The following is a 24,804-nucleotide window of genomic DNA, read 5'->3' as shown; positions in this document are numbered from 1 at the left end:
TCTATCTATACTTAAAAACTGTTCAGCTAACCCTCCGATTTACATATTTGCAATCAACCCCTGGCAGAGTTGCAGTCTTTCAGAGCTTGGACAAACAATCTGCTATGATCTTAGCTGCTCTCCAGGGCAGGGAGGCACCATTGGATTCAGTTCCTCATCACCATGTACAAAGCATTCACCAGCATTGCTATAGGGTATGTATGCCTCTCCTCTGTGTGCTTGTACGGCTCGATCTCACCTTGTGTCCCCAAAAGGAGCAACATCCAAGGCCTTGAGCATAACATGCATTATAAAGGAGGATAAGGTGCAGTGTCTACGCCTCTCCTGCCACAGACTGATCAGTGGCTTCCCAGATTTCTACCACCTCAGATCTAGTTGGTCCAGGTTGACTTACTTAGCCCCACAAGGTCATATCTGCTCAGCTCGCAGCTCTTATGCAAGTTCACTGCTCACCATCCACTCTGTGACTGGCAGGATAGCCTGGAGGTACACACACTCGCCTCTAAGCCGTCTGCCCTGGGTTTGAACCTCTGCCCAGCAAAAACTGTCATCCCGGTGTTTCATGCGCCGTCCCTCAGGTGGACATTAAACTGGGTGTCCCATCTGCCAGCATGAGTTGGTGGGTATCAAAGATCGTACACTGTCTTTAATGAAGAAGAGTTCAGTTTGATCCAGCACTCAGTAATCACACCAGTAGGATAGATTGGAAACTGAATCCTCGTCCAATATCCATTCACCAACGACCTCCACTCTTTGCTCACCCTCTTCAACCGACTGAAATCCCCTCCCCAAGCTTTTCCACTCCCTTATATATGGTGAACTCTCACCATCTAGTGATATCCTATTCCTGATTGTTCTTACTAGCTCTCCTTTCCAGGAAACGTGCACTCTTTTTCCATGTTTACCATTTGTTAGCTTTTCCCCTCTGCTCTTGATGTGCCCTTTTTCTGCTTATCCCTTTCTGTTCCCTTTGACCGATCCATATGTTATTAGCCCCCACATGACTTAGTCCGAAACGGGAGCTAATGAATTGGGTCTCATCGTCCGTCCATCTGTCCTCAACCATATCTTGGACGACTGGCGGCCATTTTAGTTGGAAAAACCCGATGTTGAACACGTCCTTAACCATTTCTCGGACATGCGTTTACCGATTTTCTTCAAACTTGGCAAATGGGTAATGAATGATGGCAAACATATGCACGTCATTCTTTTTTGACGTCAGATCCAAGATGGCCGACTGGTGGCCATTTTATTACTTAAATGTGTCCCCAACCATTTCTCGGACATGCACGGACCGATTTTGTTTGAACTTCGCAGAAAGACAATACATGAGACTATACCAATGCAGTAAATTTTGTTTTGTAATCCCACCAAAGATGGCCGACTGGCAGCCATTGTAGTTGATTATTATTATTTTTGCAATCTAATCAAGGATCGCTGAGTGGCAGCCATTTTGTTGATGTGTATAACTATTTATTAAATGTTATACTGTTTGTGTAATTAAGTATGTCTCCCCCAAAATATATGAATATTGAATCCCTTCTGTGTGAAATTTGCATTCCCAATCGAAAACATCATACGTGTCACGTGAGCAACTATGTTGCGCAATATAACTGTGACTCGCGTCATTAAAGTTCATGACCGAATAACCCAATCATACACAACACAATCTTCCATGTCACATGACTCCTCGAGTCAGTTGCACATCCACGTAAATCTTGTAAATATGGCGAGCCCTTTAACTCCATCCAGCGAAATTAATAAAACCATGGGGGCAATGACATTTTATATCTTTTTCTCCTTGTTACTCATTTTTCAGGCTCTGTTCATTCCTTGCTCAATTCCCCATGCCTTAGTTTCCTGTTACCCTCTGCTAGCATGGACATGGACAAATCACTCCAATGTGTTTTAACCTTCAAGAGTTGCTTTAAAAATTGTCATGTAGTTTTGTTAGTTTACTAGATGGTGTACAATAAGCTACTTGAATGACTTACGAGTATTGAACTCGGCTAAAATTACCATATGTGCAAAACTCGTTGTCTAGGTGTACTTGAAATCCAGATTGAACTGTTTGCTGCTTTCAAGTAAAGAAAACTGGGAGGTGAGTCCAATTTTTATTTCAACATTTGATGTTTTTCTTTTATTTTTATACCTTACCAAAAGGAATGGGTGCTGATTGAAATGCACGTGAATACACTTGTCTACCAGGTCGAAGAAACAGAGGATCAGCACCTGGATGCAGTGCAGGGGATGAAGGGGGAGGTAGAAGTAAAAGAGGAAGAGGAAGACAAGGATGACTTGTGGGAGTCGATGGAGAACGTCTCGGACGAGAAAACACCAAAAAGACGAGCGTCCAGGCAGACCTCGGGCAACAAAAAAAAGATGGCGAAACGACTGCGGTGATGCGCCAACGACGGTCCATTCGGCATTCATGGCAACAATTTGAACCTCATTTCCTTGTAAACGGTGGTTGGTGCAAGGAGAGTAAACACCTGCACCTCCCCGCTGTTGCTGCAAAAAGCACAACTCAAATGATTGTACACGGCGTGGACAAAAGGTTCACACCTTTGATGGCTGCGTACCCTGACAAGCATCTCCATTTCATCACTCTCAATCACCTTTCTTTTCCATTTGTCTGTATTAAACCCAATAAGTCAAAATTTGTCGTCAAAGTAAACATTTAAAGCATTGAAATAAATGTATGGAATTTCATTTGTCGTGAGCTTTCACCGATCTTGGCTGTGTGTCCTCTGTCTGTTTGTGATGTGATTGAGGTACGTGCAAATAAGCTGTGATACCTGTCTGGCCTTCCCATTGCTCTTCATTTCTTTGCTCGATCTAAGTGAAATAAGAAATTGGTTTTTACTTCATAGCAAATGCAAGTCTTTTGATTGGCTACTGCACCGGTATTCTTACACTGACCATGCTGTATTGTCGGATGTAATGGCCTACTGCAAAGCCCACGACACGTTAACCTTTCGAAATTGCACAAGTTCATCCACAGTGGCGTGGTTAGTGGTTGGTGCGATGTTGGCCTTCCAAATGTTCTTTTGCTTTACCCGTACCATTGTGCCGCAGAACAGCTTGTCTGGCTTGAACAAATGCGAGGATGTCTGCATCAATCTTGCTGTCACCCGTTAGAGGAATCTCTGTCCCTGCGGTGAAATTTGACCTGAATAGGATTTTGAGAAATGGGATCTTCTGTACATGAGAACTTCCATTGGTTCAAAAATACATGTTGTTCTGTGCAGGATAATTTTGGGGGAGGTGTGGGAGCTTACCCCTGAGGAAGGAGCTGATTGGGTCGAGGAACCGACTGCTCGTGTGGGGTCTTTGATAAGGTCTTTGGTGACTGTGGTTCCTCAAACCACTGTGGCTCCTACAAGAGCAGTAAAGAACACTCATTATAAATTAATTGTACGTGAGTCATGTTTCCACCTCAAGTCAAGTGACAGAAATTGTCACTTGACTTGAGTCAAGTACTTGAGTGACAGAAATTGGTTTGCAAGTGAGAATGCTCAAAATGGCCCACTAATTCATAGATTTTTCTTTCTTTTTAAAAAATTCTGCACCATTTCAACGAGAAATCGCGTGAGAGACGTGCAGCATTAGATCGTGTCGACCATCTCCTGTGAATTTCAGTTGGTTTGGTGTTCTCTTTCGCATGGACCCTAACGTTATGCCTCTGTTCCACAGCACGTGTGACTGTCGGCCATCATCTTGATTTTACCCACAATGCTCTGACCAGACGGTCACGTGTGAATTGGACAAAATTTCAGCATTGAACTATTATTTTCCAAGTTTTTAAATAAAAAAAAAGGTCCATATCAACCTTGAACCATCCTTGTATTGTTTTTGGAATCCGTAAATGCTCATTTTGAAAATTGTGTTAAAGATGCAAATTACTGTGATGTGGGAACTACAAAAGGAGTCCTGAAAGCATCATGAAGATTAATTGGAGCTCCATAACTTGCATCCCATAATTATTCGAACCACCTGTGTGAATAATGCATCGTCCCTCCGTGTGGTCCACCAGCTCTTAAATTCCTTATGCAGCCTCAGCTTGGCTTTCTCCAGCAGGTGGTGCAGGTGCTCTATCTCTGACTTCAGGAGCTTTAGCTCTTTTAAGCCTGCATTGTACCTGTCAGGGAAGCAGGATGAAAATAATGTTTTAGTACATTAGCTCTGAAATGAGAGCGAGAGATGAACCTTCAGTGTTTAGGCTATATTCCATTTGATTGGAGCCGCTTCTGTGGGCACACCAGGAAATACAGGTTCAGCTAGGAGTACATAAGCAGTAACGTATACATGTGCAGTTAACCATTGCAGACTAAATCCGCGTAAGCACGGAGTTCGATATAATCTCCATTCTCACCAGTCAATGAGCACCTTCAGTTAACGAGCATCAAGTGGACAGCCGATGTCAATAGCAATGCCCCGGGGACAATCACTCGTGCCGCAGAGAGACCTCCCCTTATACGCGAGACGCACAACATGTGATCCCGCGTCATGTCCCTCGATTCACGTTAATTCACCACATTCTCCCCACCTTTAAAATGTAACTAGGGGCCCATCTTACACACCATGATTGCTTTAGCACTATAGGAGTATACATTTCAAGCAACGCGGACTAATAGATCTACAGAAGCATACATGCCAAGCAGTGATTATTTTGAGTTGTAGGAGCATGGAAATGAGCATCGATATATGATATAATGGGCATATAGGAGCATGAGCAGCGAGAATGCCGATAATCCCCTTTGCAGATTGAGTCGTCGAGGGGGCCTTATTCGTCGACCTCTCCGGGAGTAAACGGCAGTTTCACTTGAGGGAGACTTATGTATGTTACTGCTTATGTACTCCTAGCTGAACCTGTATTTCCTGGTGTGCCCACAGAAGCGGCTCCAATCAAATGGAATATAGCCTAAACACTGAAGGTTCATCTCTCGCTCTCATTTCAATTTATTCCATTTGATTGGAGCCGCTTCAGTCAATGAGCACCTTCAGTTAACGAGCATCAAGTGGACAGCCGATGTCAATAGCAATTCCCCGGGGACAATCCCTCGTGCCGCAGACTTGTGCCGGGGATGACTCCTCGATCGCATGTGCGATCGCATAGCCTAAACACTGAAGGTTCATCTCTCGCTCTCATTTCAATTTATTCCATTTGATTGGAGCCGCTTCAGTCAATGAGCACCTTCAGTTAACGAGCATCAAGTGGACAGCCGATGTCAATAGCAATGCCCCGGGGACAATCACTCGTGCCGCAGAGAGACCTCCCCTTATACGCGAGACGCACGAGGGGGCCTTATTCGTCGACCTCTCCGGGAGTAAACGGCAGTTTCACTTGAGGGAGACTTATGTACGTTACTGCTTATGTACTCCTAGCTGAACCTGTATTTCCTGGTGTGCCCACAGAAGCGGCTCCAATCAAATGGAATATAGCCTAAACACTGAAGGTTCATCTCTCGCTCTCATTTCAATTTATTCCATTTGATTGGAGCCGCTTCAGTCAATGAGCACCTTCAGTTAACGAGCATCAAGTGGACAGCCGATGTCAATAGCAATGCCCCGGGGACAATCCCTCGTGCCGCAGAGAGACCTCCCCTTATACGCGAGACGCACGAGGGGGCCTTATTCGTCGACCTCTCCAGGAGTAAACGGCAGTTTCACTTGAGGGAGACTTAAACTGGGAGGGAGAATTCTTTATCCAACAGTCCATATCCAACAACAGCGCAGATTTAAACTGGAGCTTGTGGTGAATTAACGTGAATCGAGGGACATGACGCGGGATCACATGTTGTGCGTCTCGCGTATAAGGGGAGGTCTCTCTGCGGCACGAGTGATTGTCCCCGGGGCATTGCTATTGACATCGGCTGTCCACTTGATGCTCGTTAACTGAAGGTGCTCATTGACTGGTGAGAATGGAGATTATATCGAACTCCGTGCTTACACGGATTTAGTCTGCAATGGTTAACTGCACATGTATACGTTACTGCTTATGTACTCCTAGCTGAACCTGTATTTCCTGGTGTGCCCACAGAAGTGGCTCCAATCAAATGGAATATAGCCTAAACACTGAAGGTTCATCTCTCGCTCTCATTTCAATTTATTCCATTTGATTGGAGCCGCTTCAGTCAATGAGCACCTTCAGTTAACGAGCATCAAGTGGACAGCCGATGTCAATAGCAATGCCCCGGGGACAATCCCTCGTGCCGCAGAGAGACCTCCCCTTATACGCGAGACGCATGGAGATTATATCGAACTCCGTGCTTACGCGGATTTAGTCTGCAATGGTTAACTGCACATGTATACGTTACTGCTTATGTACTCCTAGCTGAACCTGTATTTCCTGGTGTGCCCACAGAAGCGGCTCCAATCAAATGGAATATAGCCTAAACACTGAAGGTTCATCTCTCGCTCTCATTTCAATTTATTCCATTTGATTGGAGCCGCTTCAGTCAATGAGCACCTTCAGTTAACGAGCATCAAGTGGACAGCCGATGTCAATAGCAATGCCCCGGGGACAATCCCTCGTGCCGCAGAGAGACCTCCCCTTATACGCGAGACGCACGAGGGGGCCTTATTCGTCGACCTCTCCGGGAGTAAACGGCAGTTTCACTTGAGGGAGACTTAAACTTGAGGGAGAATTCTTTATCCAACAGTCCATATCCAACAACAGCGCAGATTTAAACTGGAGCTTGTGGTGAATTAACGTGAATCGAGGGACATGACGCGGGATCACATGTTGTGCGTCTCGCGTATAAGGGGAGGTCTCTCTGCGGCACGAGTGATTGTCCCCGGGGCATTGCTATTGACATCGGCTGTCCACTTGATGCTCGTTAACTGAAGGTGCTCATTGACTGGTGAGAATGGAGATTATATCGAACTCCGTGCTTACGCGGATTTAGTCTGCAATGGTTAACTGCACATGTATACGTTACTGCTTATGTACTCCTAGCTGAACCTGTATTTCCTGGTGTGCCCACAGAAGCGGCTCCAATCAAATGGAATATAGCCTAAACACTGAAGGTTCATCTCTCGCTCTCATTTCAATTTATTCCATTTGATTTTCTCGGCTCTCTCAACCAAAGATGGACAAGATCTACAAACCAGAGAGGTTCGACGCAGACCCGAACGCGACTGACGCAGAAATGAAATGGTCACATTGGTTCTGCTCCTTCTCACACTATCTGACCATCATCGCGGAGGGAGCTGACAAATTTGCCGCTCTCGTGAATCATGTCTCGCCCGGCGTGTACAGGCTCTTCTCGGGGTGCGACACTTACGAAGCAGCGATCGACGTGCTGCAGGCGCTCTACGTGAAGCCCAAGAACGAGGTATACATACGACATCTTCTCAACACACGCAAGCAAGCAGCCGGGAGACAATCGATCAGTTCCTGCAAGCTCTGAATCAGCTGGGAAAAGACTGCAGCTTCCGGGCGGTAAGCGCCGAGGAACACCGAAAGGAAGCGACCCGGGAGGCATTCATCCAAGGACTCAGATCAGCCACATACGGCAACGCTTACTAGAGAAAGCGCAACCCACTCTTGACAAGGTAGTCGATCAGGCTCGAGCGATGGATACGGCTCAGCAGCAATCTGAGTCATTTGGGACACCGATGCTGCTCATGAACGCTGCTACGATGGGAACCCAAGGAACCCCATTGGCACAGACACAGCCAGACATGAGGGATGGAGAAACACCCGAGGAGCCGGATACCCAGACCTCGTCAAACTCCTCAGCAACTGCTCCGGTCGGTAAATGCTTCTTTTGTGGGTACAAAAGGCATCCTCGTCAAAAATGTCCCGCCAGAGATGCCACATGCATGAATTGCGACAAGAAAGGGCATTATGCCAGGGTATGTAAATCTACTCTAAGGAGGAATAAACCCACTTCTGCGGCTCTCTACTCGCAAAATAAATTGACTGCAGCCTCCCGGGAATCTATCCAAGGCTATCATCAACGTGCGAATTAACGGGCATATGGCTGAGGCACTGATTGATACCGGTAGCTCTGAAAGTTTCGTCAACAGCTCGCTAGTGAAGGGCAGGAAATGGGTAATCCACCCGACTGACAATACGGTATGCATGGCCGCCACCTCACTACAATCCCGCGTACGAGGGTACTGCAATGTTGAATTGGACGTAAAAGGGTACACGCATCGGGATGTAAAGGTGCTGGTGCTTCGTGATTTGTGCGCAGACGTAATTCTGGGTCATAATGTCCTCAAGCAGCACACGAGCGTCGAAATACCCTTTGGAGGAAGCAAGCCTCGTCTAATTTTAAATGCGCTGACCACCGCGGAGGTGACGTCCCCCCAGCTGTTCGCTAACTTGTCGCCGGTCTGCAAACCGATAGCGATCAAATCGCGGCGATATACCACTGCTGACATGAATTTCATCACTTCGGAAACCAAGCGATTACTGGAGGAGGGAATTATAGAACCGAGCGATTCGCCATGGCGCGCACAGGTGTTAGTAACCAGCAGTCAGAACCATAAGAAACGGATGGTTGTCGATTATTCCCAAACGGTCAATCGCTTCACCCAACCTCGACGCCTACCCCCCTGCCGCGCATAGATGAGATGGTCGAACGCGTGGCCAATTATAAGGTATTCAGTACCATCGACTTGCGAAGCGCCTATCATCAAATTCCCATCCGAGAGGAAGACAAACCGTACACTGCATTCCAGGCAGGGCGGCGCCTCTACCAGTTCAGAAGGATACCATTCGGTGTCACGAATGGAGTAGCTTGCTTCCAACGGGTTATGGACGACATCATCTCAGATGAAAACCTCGAAGACACTTTTGTTTACGTGGATAATGTCACAGTGTGCGGTAGGGATCAGAGGGAACATGATAGGAATCTGGACAGATTCTTGAGCATTGCTGGAAAATATAATCTGACTCTCAACTACGAGAAATGCGTATTCTCGGCAAGGTCAATTGACCTTCTCGGCTACACAATAGCCGACGGCACAATTAAGCCTGATCCTGAGCGATTGCGCCCGCTCCGTGAGCTTCCACCACCTCAGGACTTGCAAACAATGCGCCGGGTGATCGGGATGTTCGCTTACTATGCAAGATGGATTTCGCAATACTCCGAGAAGATACATCCCCTAGTGCATTGCAAAAACTTTCCACCAGATGCCGCTGTCGTAAAAGCTTTCCACGATCTCAAGGATGATATCAGTAAGTCCGTGGTTTTATCGATCGACAGCTCGGTGCCCTTCGTGGTGGAGACCGACGCTTCAAATCACGCCATAGCTGCTACACTTAATCAGTCTGGGCGGCCGGTCGCTTTCTTCTCGAGAAATCTCTCTAGAAGCGAGCAGAGACACTCGGCAATAGAGAAGGAGGCGTACGCCATCGTCGAAGCGCTGCGTAAATGGAGACATTATTTACTGGGAAACCACTTCACGCTCGTTACGGACCAACGATCCGTGGCTTTCATGTTTGATGGGAAAAATAACGGGAAAATTAAGAATGAAAAAATTATGAGATGGCGGATAGACCTAGCCTGCTACAGGTACGACATTGTTTACCGGCCGGGGAAGGAAAACCCTGCTGCAGATACCTTCTCCCGGGTCTACAGTTCGGCAACAATCAGTCAGGCTTTGCAAGACCTCCATGTGTCTCTGTGCCACCCAGGGGTAACCAGGATGGCACATTTCGTACGCAGACAAAATCTTCCCTATTCTGTTGAAGATATTAAACAAATGAATGCTTCATGCCCTGTTTGTGCTGAACTAAAACCCAGATTCTATGGCGCGGCTTCTGGCAGACTGATCAAGGCTACTTCCCCCTTCGAGAGACTAAACATCGACTTCAAAGGGCCCCTACCGACCGAAACAGACAACAGATACATATTCACCGTTGTTGATGAATATTCAAGGTTCCCTTTCGCGTTTCCGTGCTCGGATATGACCTCGGGCACTGTCGTAAAATGTCTCTCTGACCTCTTCGCTATGTTTGGGAGACCTTCGTACATACATTCAGACAGAGGGCCGTGTTTCATGTCGGCCGGGCTAAAACAATTCCTATTAGAGCACGGCATAGCAACTAGTCGAACGACGGGTTACAACCCACAGGGAAACGGGCAGGTGGAACGGTATAATGGAGTAATTTGGAAAGCCGTAACTCTGGCGCTGAAATCGAGAGGACTGGGCCCCGAGCGATGGGAGGTTACTCTTCCTGACGCTCTGAATTCCATACGCTCTTTGCTCTGCACGTCCACAAATGCCACTCCTCACGAACGTATGTTTACTCACCAACGACGTTATGTTGACGGTCAAACGGTGCCCAACTGGCTGACCCACCCCGGTACAGTGTTCATGAAACGCCCGGTACGACAAAGCAAGTATGAACCGCTGGTGGAGGGGGTCGAACTCATTGACACTAATCCAGAGTATGCTCATGTCAGGCTCCCGGATGGCAGGGAGACCACTGTGTCGGTTCGCCATCTGGCTCCCTCAGGTACTCCTCCCGCCGGTACACCACCTCCTGGCACTCCTCCTTCTGACATTTCCCCCCCAGGAACTCCGCCAGGCGACGGGGCTGCCGCGTTCCACCCGAGAGCGATCGAGGAGTCATCCCCGGCACAAGTCGAGGCTCACCAAGAGGATCGGGAGTCTCCCTCAAGTGAAACTGCCGTTTACTCCCGGAGAGGTCGACGAATAAGGCCCCCTCGTGCGTCTCGCGTATAAGGGGAGGTCTCTCTGCGGCACGAGGGATTGTCCCCGGGGCATTGCTATTGACATCGGCTGTCCACTTGATGCTCGTTAACTGAAGGTGCTCATTGACTGAAGCGGCTCCAATCAAATGGAATAAATTGAAATGAGAGCGAGAGATGAACCTTCAGTGTTTAGGCTATATTCCATTTGATTGGAGCCGCTTCTGTGGGCACACCAGGAAATACAGGTTCAGCTAGGAGTACATAAGCAGTAACGTACATAAGTCTCCCTCAAGTGAAACTGCCGTTTACTCCCGGAGAGGTCGACGAATAAGGCCCCCTCGTGCGTCTCGCGTATAAGGGGAGGTCTCTCTGCGGCACGAGGGATTGTCCCCGGGGCATTGCTATTGACATCGGCTGTCCACTTGATGCTCGTTAACTGAAGGTTCTCATTGACTGAAGCGGCTCCAATCAAATGGAATAAATTGAAATGAGAGCGAGAGATGAACCTTCAGAGTTTAGGCTTTATTCCATTTGATTGGAGCCGCTTCTGTGGGCACACCAGGAAATACAGGTTCAGCTAGGAGTACATAAGCAGTAACGTACATAAGTCTCCCTCAAGTGAAACTGCCGTTTACTCCCGGAGAGGTCGACGAATAAGGCCCCCTCGTGCGTCTCGCGTATAAGGGGAGGTCTCTCTGCGGCACGAGGGATTGTCCCCGGGGCATTGCTATTGACATCGGCTGTCCACTTGATGCTCGTTAACTGAAGGTGCTCATTGACTGAAGCGGCTCCAATCAAATGGAATAAATTGAAATGAGAGCGAGAGATGAACCTTCAGTGTTTAGGCTATATTCCATTTGATTGGAGCCGCTTCTGTGGGCACACCAGGAAATACAGGTTCAGCTAGGAGTACATAAGCAGTAACGTACATAAGTCTCCCTCAAGTGAAACTGCCGTTTACTCCCGGAGAGGTCGACGAATAAGGCCCCCTCGTGCGTCTCGCGTATAAGGGGAGGTCTCTCTGCGGCACGAGGGATTGTCCCGGGGCATTGCTATTGACATCGGCTGTCCACTTGATGCTCGTTAACTGAAGGTGCTCATTGACTGAAGCGGCTCCAATCAAATGGAATAAATTGAAATGAGAGCGAGAGATGAACCTTCAGTGTTTAGGCTATGCGATCGCACATGCGATCGAGGAGTCATCCCCGGCACAAGTCTGCGGCACGAGGGATTGTCCCCGGGGCATTGCTATTGACATCGGCTGTCCACTTGATGCTCGTTAACTGAAGGTGCTCATTGACTGAAGCGGCTCCAATCAAATGGAATAAATTGAAATGAGAGCGAGAGATGAACCTTCACTGTTTAGGCTATATTCCATTTGATTGGAGCCGCTTCTGTGGGCACACCAGGAAATACAGGTTCAGCTAGGAGTACATAAGCAGTAACGTATACATGTGCAGTTAACCATTGCAGACTAAATCCGCGTAAGCACGGAGTTCGATATAATCTCCATTCTCACCAGTCAATGAGCACCTTCAGTTAACGAGCATCAAGTGGACAGCCGATGTCAATAGCAATGCCCCGGGGACAATCACTCGTGCCGCAGAGAGACCTCCCCTTATACGCGAGACGCACAACATGTGATCCCGCGTCATGTCCCTCGATTCACGTTAATTCACCACAAGCTCCAGTTTAAATCTGCGCTGTTGTTGGATATGGACTGTTGGATAAAGAATTTGATTTTAAATGTATAACATGCCAGTTCTTCGAAAATGTACAACTTTGATACACTAGTTTCACGCATCAATGTCCAACTCTATTCAAAGCTAAAGTTGCAAGGTCTTTTATTTTTGAAACGGCAGGCTTCCACATGATGGTGGCTCGACCGCACTTGCATTCTACCATCGTGTGTGAGTCCTCGGTGAACGCCATAGCCACTCACTTTCGTTTTTCTTCTTCTATTTGCACACGAAGCTTTTCTTCAACGACGTCTTCTTGACCGGAATCGCCAGTCTCTCCGCTCAGTCCTGTTCAGATATCCCATGCAAGGTACCCAATTAAATTGTGCAACCAGTTTGCTTGTATCGCTATCTGTGATGTTCAGTGCAAACCTTGTAGTACTCTCTGCATCCGCCACTGTTCAATTTTCACTTTCATTTCATCTGCATAGGATTAAAAGAAAAGAGAAGAAATCGTTTCAGACATTCGGATGCAGCAAAATTGTTTAATAAAATCGTTGGTTCGTGTTTGAGCATACTTATTTTGGTCTTTGATTCATTGACTCTCCTTCCGAGTGTCTTTGCATCGGCATATCTGTGGCAGTAACATGAAAATATCACATTGAACATCCACAGTTTAATCGTAAATATCTATTTTCACTTTCCATTCGTCAGTTCGCCAAGTCAGACAATTACCTTTGTTTGAGTACGTGCTTGGTTTCTTCGATCGCTGCATTCTCTTCACAATCCTTTCTAAACGATTCGAATGCTTCTTTGTAATCCATCGATAATACAGCTGCCAATGAGATGTACAGGTGAATGCTTTCAATTATGTGAACAATTACAAAGCGATCAAGTGTTATCGATTGTTACAATATTGTCTAAAACGATACTCGCTGGAGCGCATACATCCGCCAGTCTTTACAGTTTACGTTTTGTGTCCCACTGTTAGGTTGGATCTGCATCCGTACCTAAACTAAAATATAACCATCTTGTTCTTGTCATGTACCCAACTCATCCACCAAGTTTTGTCATAATCCGTCCATAACTTTTTGAGATATCGTGCTTTTTATTGTTTTGCCCCCCCCCCATCTCTCAATGGTGAAGAATCACTTTTTAAAAATTTCTTAATTATTGGATCTGAATCTGGATCTTCACCAAAATCTAATCAATTCATCCTTGCCACACACCCAACCTGTCCACCAAATTTCATCTGAATCCGTCCATAACCTTTTGAGATATCCTGCACCAGACAGACAGACAAACAAATAAAAATGGCCCATAGGGCCAGGACTTGACAAAATTCAACAAGATCGCGTACCATCGAGAATATTGAGCGATAATAGGTATTTTTGGGGTTAAACATAGTTTTTAGGGTAAACAAACAAACAAAAAAAAAATTAAAATACCTGTCACCTCCGTAATCCGTAACGGATGTGACCAATTTTTAATCCAGTCAAAGATACTCCCCTCCTACGTCCATGTTTCAAATTGGAAAGGAATCCGTTAAGATTTGGCGGAGACATGAATTTTTGAAAATTGGCCCATGCTAAAAGATACAGATTTTCGCGATTTTCAGGAATTCTTCCTGACCTTGACATGCCAAAAGTTATAGGGTTATATTCTGGTGGCCAATAAGTCCATTGGTGAAGTTCCATGACATTCCGACTCGAAATGCGACCTGTAGAGCGAGACGTACACACAAACAAACAAACTGAACCGACCAACATACTTGACAAAATCGTAGATTTCGTAAAGTAACAAACACAGACAGACAGACAAACAAACAGGTGAGAAAATATAACCTCTGTCCACCTTGGGTGGTGGAGGTAATAACTTGAAAGCAGATCTGTGTGCCTTTGCATATCATGTGTACATGCTTTTGATTAAAAAAAAAATTTAAAAAGCGAATGCATGATTGTTTTTTTTGGGTTTTTTTAGACTCCTCAAAGTTTTTTGTTTTTTTTGAAATTTTAAATTAACTTGCATTTAGAATATTATCTTTGTCTTTAATTTCCCACTGCTGTGCAGCATAAGGTTTGACCCACAACTCTCCACACTTTGCTTTCTGGACAAGATGTTATGTCGCATTCCATTGAGCAAAGTTATGGTTTCTGCATTGTGGTAATGAGAGCCTTAGTTATGAGTTCCCAGGTTTAAAGCCAAATCATAGTCATAATGTTTTGAGTGCCAGGCCAAGGCTTGGGTGTCAAGTCCACATCATGATGTCTCAAGTGCTGTTAGCCAAGTCCTTAAAATATTTAACAAGCAAGAGTTATTGATAAGAAGACACTATTTCCAGTCCAATGGTTGTCAAATAGTTGTGAATAGTTAACTCTTTTAATATGGTCACATCAATAGAGCCCATCAATCTGCATCAAATGGGAACAATAGTTACTCTGGAGTATGATTGACTGTGTAGTAGTTCGTAAGTGAACAAAGTACAGCTTGTAGACCTGAATGATGGTGACAAACTTGTACGTGCGAGACGACAACATGAGGATAATGTAACGCACACAAGTGTCCATTGTGTTAAGGAAATGAATAAATGAGTGTATAAATCGTCCATGGGACACGAAAACTAAACAGAACAAGTGCAGGAATACTTGCATGGCAAACAATTGAGGTGTCCTTTGTGGAAAAAAAAAAAAAACTTTGCGGCACAAAAGTGTCGGAAAGAATTTTAAAATAGGTAATTAAGGAGAAATATTACGGTTTCTCAGACAGGAAGTACCTGCTGGTTTATTATAGTTTGTTTTTATCCGAGTACTGCAGCTAAAGCAAACAACCACTGATACGCTATGACCCCGGAGCACATTGTGAAAATCCATTGGCTACGATGTTGTCCAAAATCCATTGGGTACGAATGTGGGCTACGATGAAAGGCCAGTGGAAATGCACCTGAGCTTGGTCGTGGACCACATGTTTCGGAATGAAATTTGACATTCTCAGGTGGAAGGCAGGTGACCGCATTTTCTGCAAGAGTTTTGCCACTCTCGACGCTGTCGTCCCGATATGATGGAATGCCGAGGGCTTCCACATGGCCGAACGCTTGCTGAACCTTCAACTTTTCCTTCTTCAGCATGAGCACGAGCATGCCTGTGAGGTCACAAGTTGAGGCTTCACAAAGCACATGCACAGAGCACATGGTTATCATCAAAAGCTCTTGCATTTTTTCCTTGTGCGTTGAAATGTAAACAAACATTTCTGTGGTCTTATTTTCCACAGTCAACATTGTTCTACCTGTTAATGGAAACAGCATTACTAATAACACCTGTAAGTTTGAGTGAGTTTTTGCCAGCCTTAACTATCGTCGTCATGACACATGTACTTCCTACTCGATTCATTGTTTACATCATTGCTTTTCAACAGCAACCCATGGACCACACAAGAAATGGTGTGTACATGCAAATGTATACATGCTGTGGCCATGGTACTGATATGCATGCAGAAGGATACTTATCTCCTTGTCTCGTTGTTTCAGCAGCTCTTCAAGTTTTCTGAGCTTGGTGGGAGGGGTGTTGTCTTCCACTATTTGCTTCTCGTCCATGTTCTTCTGCTGCTCTGCTTGGACTTTTTTGCCTTCCAGGTTGTACTGCTGAACATACCAGAATGCCCAGTGATTCTAATGATGGCTTCTCACAAAGGAATGGCATGAACTGCACAGAAACCCGGTGATGGCAATCACAGGACACACATTTTAATTTTGCAGGCTGATCCATTTCTTGCTTGAGTTCTATTTTGCAAGCTGTTCAGAACATGATGCATAGCATTTTTATTTTAACTGGTCTTTTTGTAAAGGAAGAACACAATCATTGATTTGATTGTTCAGGGCTATTATGTTTTTCCTGCCTTTACCCTCAATATGAACTCTAATACAGTACTGTACTTAGTTTTGTTAAACAGCTTAATCTATAACCTGTGCAAAGTTTGTTTCTCTCTCTCTCTCTCTCTCTCTCTCTCTCTCTCTCTCTCTCTCTCTCTGTCTGTCTGTCTGTCTGTCTGTCTGTCTGTCTGTCTGTCTGTCTGTCTGTCTCTCTCTCTCTCTCTCTCTCTCTCTCTCTCTCTCTCTCTCTCTCTCTCTCTCTCTCTCTCTCTCTCTCTCTCTCTCTCTCTCTCTCTGTCTGTCTCTGTCTCTCTCCTTTCAAAACGTTACTATAGTATTGGATTACTCCATCATTGTCACTTGCTCAAATAATTATTTTTATAATCTCAAGTCGAATATCGGAGAATAAAGAAATAAATATGAGTAACCTTACAAGGAGCTTCAACGCAGGAGTAAGCATTAATTGCCAACCTGTGGGGGATTGTCCTTGCTCTATCCTGTTTTTTTAATGCTGTGTGCCAAGCAAGGAGGCAGTAAGTACCATTTTTTAAGTCTTTTGTATGACTCGGCCAGGGGTCAAACTACCTACCTCCCAGACTCGGAGCAGATGCTCCAAACCATTGATGTGCCAAGCACGCCAAAGGTTTATCAAAATGGTGGAGAAGGTAAAGAATTTCACATTGATTTGACATGAAATTGACCTTTTCTCCATAAAGTTATTCACTAAATGTTAATCGCTCACTCTTGCCTGTAGTATATTCCCCATTGGAGCTATCTTCCTCAACCTACAATATTCTCATACAGCCTTGTTTGGCATCTGTTTTCAGAACATCTGTCTTTGTCTCTCATATGTCTGAATCTTGTAGAATCGAAAACTGCTTTACCAATTTCCCTCAAACTCCACACACGTGCTTGGGGTACTCAGGGACAGGTCATGGCACTGAATAATCGCAAAACACACACACACTGGTCGACTTGCAATTTTCACCTGTACGTGTGACAAATGCAAGTGGTTTAAACACTGATCCCTGCCGCAGGTAAGGGGTATTGAAAGTGGAGAAGTGATGACATATTTTCTGCAAAATGTTCTCCAAGTTAGGGTGTATATCCATATTCGTGGAGCTTTGTTGGTACCTTTTTAAAAACTATGACTTTTATCTAAAACTATGTCCTATAGTAATGCCAATTGCCAGTGAATATTATCATGCTTCAGTCTTCATACGAAAGGATGCCAATTCTTTTTGTGCGTTTATATGAATTTGTCGATTGAAAGCACGTGTAGACTTCCACTTTCCTCTCATGTGCTTTCGTACTTGCAGTTTTCACCTGCAGGCATTGTATAGTTAAAGTGATCCACTGACACCATATTCCGCTTCCGTAGGGAGCGGGTATTGCGAGAAAGGCTACTGGCACTTTTGAAAGCGGGTATTATTGACATTTTTGAACATCACTACATTGGGGGGGGGGGGGGGAACAAACAAAGTAATGTGCTACAAATTAAATTTTAAAATGCTGTGTTATGTGGCACATGCCCTTTTGGTAATCACCTTTAATAACAAGAAACAATGATTAATCTTTCTCATGTCAGCACCAACATCCAGGATTGCCTCCACATCAGTATCTTCAATAAAAGTTTGAACACTTTTCCAAAGCCTGTTAAAAAAAACAACAAACAAAACAAAACCTGCATTATAATGAAATTATTGTATGGCGAAGAAAAAACCGAATTATCCTTTTAATGAAAGACATGAACTTCAACCAATGATATGCCTATTTACTTTATTTGAAGCTAATCCATGGGGTCAAGATGTAAGAGTGATTCAGACTAAAGAGAGAGCAAAAATTCAGACTAAAGCAAAGTATCAAACAAAATTAAGGAATTGCATACCCGAAACCAAAATTACATACATTTGTTTTTACATTCGTAACAAATTGATTCCGAATGAACAAAAAGTAATTGAATCGTGTAATGTTTACAGCTATCGGTTGTTAAACACATCACATGATATTCGATGTAATCATACGTTTGTCAAGTCTGTCTGTCTGTCCGTCACATATCGCGAGATGATGGAATCTCAGGAGATTTGTGAATTAAACGTTTCATCATTATCTAATTTTAACTTTGGACATACTAGCTGAAGTGCCTGTCCATGATGAGCAGTAAAAAACATTTAAGTACTGTTCTTCTCAAGTTTGGTTTTTATTCATGGAAAGTCAGGTTTGTAATAATCATTCCTTTCTACACAATAAACAGTGACACCAATCTATGTCTAGTCCCCATGATTTATATCTGGGAACTTTCTGTCAAGTATCAATATGACATCCTTTAGTTCTTCTTGAGTTCCTGAGTGCCTCGTATTTTCTTAGTTTCAAATTAAATTATTTTGTGTGCACATATGTCTTTAGTCCTCTCGGAAATTCCATGTAACTGCCACTCTTAAGTTATTGTGAGTAACTCAATTGTGTCAATAATAAATGATCCTAAATTAATTATCTTCATCATGATGAATATAATTATATACAATGCTAAAATAAAATAATGGTGAAATAACGTTTAATTTCAATGTGTTTGAGATTCTGTCATCTCACGATATTTGATGGAGACTGACGAGCGTATTATTAGTGTACATAATACAAGTTACCTTAAAAGGAACGGCAATGCAGGAGGAGGCCATGAGGACCATCAAGCCTACGTAATGGTTGCCAACCAATGTTTGTTCGTCTGTGATCTATCTTAATATTGTTACGAATTTGGGAATTCGATTGCACACAACATTCAGGTTCCTTTAGTCAGTTATGTTGATAAGTGTTTGTTCTCTAGATAGTTCATCTTCCATTGTTTAATGGGCAGAAATCGATTAAATGCACTGCGCAATTCAATTTAATAGTTAGGGAGCGATCATAACACAATGGAGACGCCCCTCCCCCTCTCTGCAAAGAGGAAGAAGAGCCCTCCCGTCCCGTGATTCATGACGTCAACAACTCCCTCCCACCCGTGGTTGAGCGGGGGATGGAGCACGAGGGCATGAGTCACGCCGGGAGCGGGGGAGGGGCGGATAGGAATAAAAAAAGGGATACTCTGCTTTGTTTGGGCTGGCTTTTAGTAGAGCTTCGGCTTCTGCTTTGGCTTGGCTTGGGTTAGGGAGGAGGCTTTTTGAAGGCTTTCTGCTTTGGCTTGGCTTTTAGTAAGCTTTTTGCTTCAGCTTGGCTTTTCAGCAGACCTTCGGGGTCTGCTTGGCTCGGTTCGCGTTTTGGGCTCTGGCTTGGTTCGTCAAAGAGAGTCGGCTTTGTTCATCGGGAGAGAGTTGAGCTGGTTGCTCGGCTCGAGCTGCTGATGGTTGCTCGGCTCGGAGTTCTTGGTTCGTGTTGTGAGAGGCTTTGTTCATCGGAAGAGAGTTGAGCTGGTTGCTCGGCTGGCTCTTCTTGGTTCGTGGAGCTCTTTGTTCTCCGCTTGGTTCCCGGCTTGGTGCGACTCATCGGCCTCATCTTGGAGGTGGTTCTTCGAGATAGCGACGCATCGACAGGAAGGATCAGCGCCTTGTCTCACCAGCACGTGTTCGGAAGCGCGAGAGGATTCGCTGGAGCTCGGGAAGGATCGCGGCTCACGGCGATTGGATCCAGCTCGCTCTCGCTGGAGCCCGGGTCCGAACAACTTGAAGACCACACGAGGTGGAGAGGTTCGAGATAGGTTCTGGATTTCAGCTCATCTGTCTGAGCTGGAGTCAGTTATTAAAGGCATCAGCCACCATTTCTTGGATGTGTGTGTGCGTACTTGTGTCCGTGGGCCCGTCTAATAAGTAGAGAATTGTTAAGTGCTTTGTGTGTTGTAAATGATTGCATTGCATTTTGTATCGTCGGTATAGTTCTGCTCTTACGTGCTTCCCTAGTTCCCCATTATTATTAATAAATACCCCATTATTATTGCATTTGAGTCCGTTTGTTTGTTCGCTCACCTTCAACCGACCGTCCTGAAATTTTCATACATTAATGCGACGGCCACGACGGTCACGCATTGAAGTTTCGTAAAATTCGGTCCACTGAAAAGGTCAACATAGGCCAAAAGGCCAATTTGAGCCAAATTTTCTAAAATCCTCAAATTTCATCCAATTGTGTTCAAATTTGAACACCATTTGCATATGAGGTCGCTGAATTCAACCACCTATTAATTTTGAGGTAATCAAAATCGGCCAAAAGGTCAAAATAGGCCAAAAGGCCAATTTGGGCCAAATTTTCTAAATCCTCAATTTTCATCCAATTCAGTTGAAATTTGAAAAGGATTTACACATCCGGTCAGTGAATTCAACCACCGATTATTTTTGTGGTCACCATAGGTGAAAAGGTCAGCATGGGCCAAATTTCTAAAATCATCAATTTTTATCCAATTTACTTTAAATTTGAAGAGCATTTGCATATCAGGTCACTGAATTCAACCACCAACTAATTTTGAGGTAAACATATGCCAAAAGGACAAAATCATTGAAATTTGAAGAGCATTTGCATATCAGGTCACTGAATTCAACCACCTCCTAATTTTGAGGTAAACATATGCCAAAAGGACAATCCTTTTCAAAAAATCCTTTTCAAATTTCAATGATTTTGTCCTTTTGGCATTATAATTATTCTTGTGGTCACCATAGGCGAAAAGGTCAGCATGGGCTGGGCCAATTTGGGCCAAATTTTCTAAAATCCTCAATTTTCATCCAATTGAGTTGGAATTTGAAGAGCATTTTCACGTCAGGTCACTGAATTCAACTACCAATTAATTTCAGGTCGAAAAGTCAACACAGGCTTAATTTCTAAAATTGATAGATCGGGCCAAAAACTAAATATATCACGCTATCTCAAAAAGTTGTGGAGTACTACCGTACTCCATAATACTTATCCATTTCATTTCCTTACTTCAATTAACGTCCATTTTAGGTTTGATTGTATTTAAATATGGTGAAATATTAAAGGAATATTTTAATCACACAATAAAGATCTGCACATTTTTCATTGGCTTTTAATTGACTGAGGATCCTGCAGCTCGATGGCGCTGGATGATATCAGGGACCGAGATAGCACGAGTGGTGACAGATTTTGAGGCTACCGTCATGAAGACCAATGTGGAGGATTTACACCATCACAAACAGATTCCTGATGTTCAACATTCCTTTGCTAAGGTTGTCAATGAACTTGTGGCCACCATCGAGGAAATGGGAAATCCATTCTTGGAGGATAGTATGGATCTCCTGATTTTGGACAACAAAGAAATCATGCCAGACATTGTAGTGGAATCTGTCAAGAATGCCCAACAGGTAGGAAAGTCACAGCATGATAAATATGTGCAGAACATTTTGAAGGATTGTTCTAAACCAATTACCAAAACAATACACAGAAACAACCTTTCTCTATTTGGGACGCCATCTCAAAAACTTCTTTCCAAAACTTCTCAAAAAAAATAAATAAATGTTTTACACTCCTGGGAAGTGTAAAACATTTGAGGATTATGCCAGAAATGTTTCATCACTTATGTTGTGTCACAAGCACAATCTGTTAAATGCCTCTGTTGTATGGGACAGATATTTACCCAACAGTCTAAAGTGAAGTGCGTGGACATGATAGGCATTGACGAGTTGTCGGCCATGGATTGCTTCCTGTAAATTGGCAGAGCTTCCGATGAAGGTGTGAAAAGAAAGTCGAATTGTTTGCATTGTTGGCAAAGAAGGTGAAAGCATTGGTTCTTGAAAGCAAACAACTTATAAGTACATTTAATGAAGACTTCGTCAGTGCCACTGCTCTTGACAAGGATGGACTTGCATCATACAGTCATGAAGAAGGCGATACACGAGTCTTGTTTCACGCAACTCATGCAGCTAAGAAAGGACACAGCTGAGTGACGATAAAAACTGTTGATACAGACATTGTCGTTCTTTGTGTCTCCAACATGACAAAACTCAATCTTCAAGAACTATGGATTGACTTTCGAGTGGGGAGCTTTTAAGGTATATACCTGAACATATCATTGTCAGAAGCTTGAGCTCCAACATTTGCACTGCTTTACCATTCTTCCATACCTTCACTGGGTGTGACACTGTGTCAGTCTTCTGTGGACGAGGCGAGAAGTCAGCAGATGACACATGGAAGGCATTTTCAGCTGTTACACCAGTGTTCTGTCATCTATCAACAAATCCACAGGAAGTCTCAGACAAGGATCTGGAAGAAATTTAACGATTTGTTGTACTTTTGTATCGCCGCACGTGTCCATCGAGCCAAGTCAATGAAAGCACGTCAAACACTTTTTGTCCAAATCTCCAGGTCCATCAAAAACATCCCCTCTCGCCAGGCTGCACTTTGTGAAAACATTAAGAAAGCATCTGGGGACGAGCCTCGTTACCCAGTCCAATCCTGCCAAGCCCAGCTGATTGGGGATGGAATTGGAAAGATGGCAGATGGACACCAGTGTGGACCACCCTACCTGGTGCATTGATGTTCTGTCATGAACTGATTCACTGTGGATTTCACAAAGCATACAGAGGTTATTGCAAGTTCTATAAGGTGAGCGTTCAATGTACAGCTCTCTGTTATTGTGCTGGGAATTGTCATCATCAGGAGGAAATCCATGATGCCACATAAGTGTTGAGACATTATTTTTGTGTTGTTCAGAAGTAAACATATGGGGATCCAAATTATGAATATCAACAGGTGATGCAAAATGTTTAGTCCATGTTCAGTCACACCATGCCTTGTTTTAGAATGATAACACGACAAAATGTTATCCTGGGTGGTGAAAACAAACCGCATATGAGAATCAGAAATTTCCGTGTTGTTTTGTTTTGTGGTTGAGGGGGGATAGGGCTACAAAAGCCTATATATATATATATATATATATATATATATATATATATATATATATATATATATATATATATATATATATATATATATATATATGTATATATATATGTATATGTATATGTATATGTATATGTATATGTATATATATATGTATGCATATGTATATATGTATATGTATATGTATATATGTATATGTATATGTGTATATGTATATGTATATATGTATATGTATATGTATATATATGTATATGTATATATATGTATGCATATGTATATATATATGTATGCATATGTATATATATATGTATATATATGTATATGTATATGTATATATATGTATGCATATGTATATATATATATATACACATATACATATACATATATACATATACATATACATATATACATATGCATACATATATATACATATATATACATATATATACATATATATACATATATATATGTATATATATATATATATATATATATATATATATATATATATATATATATATATGTTCCCAGTTCGTTTTTGTCCTTTCCTTCATTAGTCCAGCATGGTTCGGATCAAAGTTTAGCCGGGTCTTTATCCCCGATAATTTGTTCATTCGAGCCGGTACATCCTTGGCAATTCTGCTCGGCTGCATCCGATCCGGAGTTGGTAGTTGTTATGGTCGTGATCCGGTTTGGGCAAGGCGTCAAGGGCATGTTCAAGGTTCAAGTCGAAACCATGTGGTTAATTAGGTAAACTGATTACACCTGGCAGGAAGACTCTACGCTACGCGGTTGTGGTATTGGCGTCCACGGTCGGTTAAGCGACTCGCCGTGTCACGGAATTATCTGTGAGCGACAGCCTACAATTCCGGGAGTCCGGTGGGAGACGACGTAACTTGCCCCACCTCGTGGTCGTTCTCGCCACCCGACCCCAGCCCGCAACAATATATATTGTTGCGGATTCGCGCCCGCCAGCGTGCGAACGGCCACGTAACTCGAATCGCGGCACGTCGCCCACCGGACGGACAATCCAGTCGTGACCCTCTCGGACTAACGCCGGGAACCAGTCACGGGTGGACCTTTCGGCCTCACCACGATCGTGCCAATTGGCCCCCCGCGTGGGATAGGGTTGCTCGCCAAATTCGACCTACCTAAGTACCCACATGGAGGGTAGACCGGGCGATCGCACCTCGCCGCAGGTCGACTTCGGACACGGGCCACTTTAAGCGACCCGTTCCGTACTATCGGGATAACCGAGCGGTGTTATCGTCGGCCTCGACGGTTCGATTAATTATCGGGCGTATTCAGCCCACTACCAACCCTTTTTACGTGAAGCAAGATGGAGATTCAATGAAAGAAAAGACGAAGCGAAACGGGAAAACAGTTCAACAATAAGCACATTTATTTCGCGATGAACGGAAAGCACACATATACAATTACACCAAAAGCAAATGTAAAAGGAGAAGAAACACACAATATTACACAAAAAGCAAATGTAAAAGGAGAAGAAACACACAATATTACACAAAAAGCAAATATAAAAGAAGAAGACAATGCAGAGCTATCCGACTACCGAGCACAAGGCAACACTTATACAATTTTACTTCACAGACGGCGCCAACAACACATATACCCAAAGCAAAAGAAAAGGACCACCCTCAAGGATGAGGGGGGTAGGCGGGCCTGGGGCCGAGACCGCGTCGGGCCTACCCGTCTGATGATGAGACGCAAAGTGGCGGTGGCGCCC

The 24,804-nt window shown here is 44.0% G+C and overlaps 2 protein-coding genes across 14 annotated transcripts in view; one reads left to right on the top strand and one right to left on the bottom strand.

Annotated features, from left to right (window-relative positions):
- Positions 1-3,838, top strand: part of WDR74 (WD repeat domain 74) — a 68,606-nt gene extending 64,768 nt beyond the window's left edge. Inside the window, exons 10-11 of the mRNA XM_085889387.1 lie at positions 2,045-2,101; positions 2,209-3,838. Coding sequence (XP_085745513.1) covers positions 2,045-2,101; positions 2,209-2,403 — 252 coding nt within the window. The 3' untranslated portion in view covers positions 2,404-3,838. The remainder of the gene's footprint in view (positions 1-2,044; positions 2,102-2,208) is intronic.
- KIF6 (kinesin family member 6) overlaps positions 2,099-24,804 on the bottom strand; it is a 67,592-nt gene continuing 44,886 nt past the window's right edge. For 5 of the 13 annotated variants that reach the window (XM_085889381.1, XM_085889374.1, XM_085889383.1 and 2 more), the window contains 11 exons: positions 17,771-17,876; positions 15,857-15,995; positions 15,299-15,496; positions 13,094-13,193; positions 12,937-12,992; positions 12,791-12,841; positions 12,622-12,706; positions 3,997-4,141; positions 3,282-3,379; positions 3,066-3,172; positions 2,099-2,511 (listed from right to left, as the gene is read on the bottom strand). In XM_085889381.1, coding sequence (XP_085745507.1) covers positions 2,450-2,511; positions 3,066-3,172; positions 3,282-3,379; positions 3,997-4,141; positions 12,622-12,706; positions 12,791-12,841; positions 12,937-12,992; positions 13,094-13,193; positions 15,299-15,496; positions 15,857-15,995; positions 17,771-17,876 — 1,147 coding nt within the window. In that variant the 3' untranslated portion in view covers positions 2,099-2,449. Of the gene's footprint in view, positions 3,173-3,281; positions 3,380-3,996; positions 4,142-12,621; positions 12,707-12,790; positions 12,842-12,936; positions 12,993-13,093; positions 13,194-15,298; positions 15,497-15,856; positions 15,996-17,770; positions 17,877-24,804 lie in introns of all 13 variants that reach the window. The other 8 variants (XR_015060332.1, XM_085889378.1, XR_015060331.1 and 5 more) reach the window with 8 other exon arrangements.

The sequence above is a fragment of the Eptatretus burgeri genome, chromosome 7, assembly GCF_056783735.1.
Source record: "Eptatretus burgeri isolate ZD-2024b chromosome 7, Ebu_testis_v1, whole genome shotgun sequence".
Classification (NCBI taxonomy): domain Eukaryota; kingdom Metazoa; phylum Chordata; class Myxini; order Myxiniformes; family Myxinidae; genus Eptatretus; species Eptatretus burgeri.
Note: the sequence above shows the minus strand (reverse complement) of the source record. Positions and strands in the feature narration are given on the sequence as shown.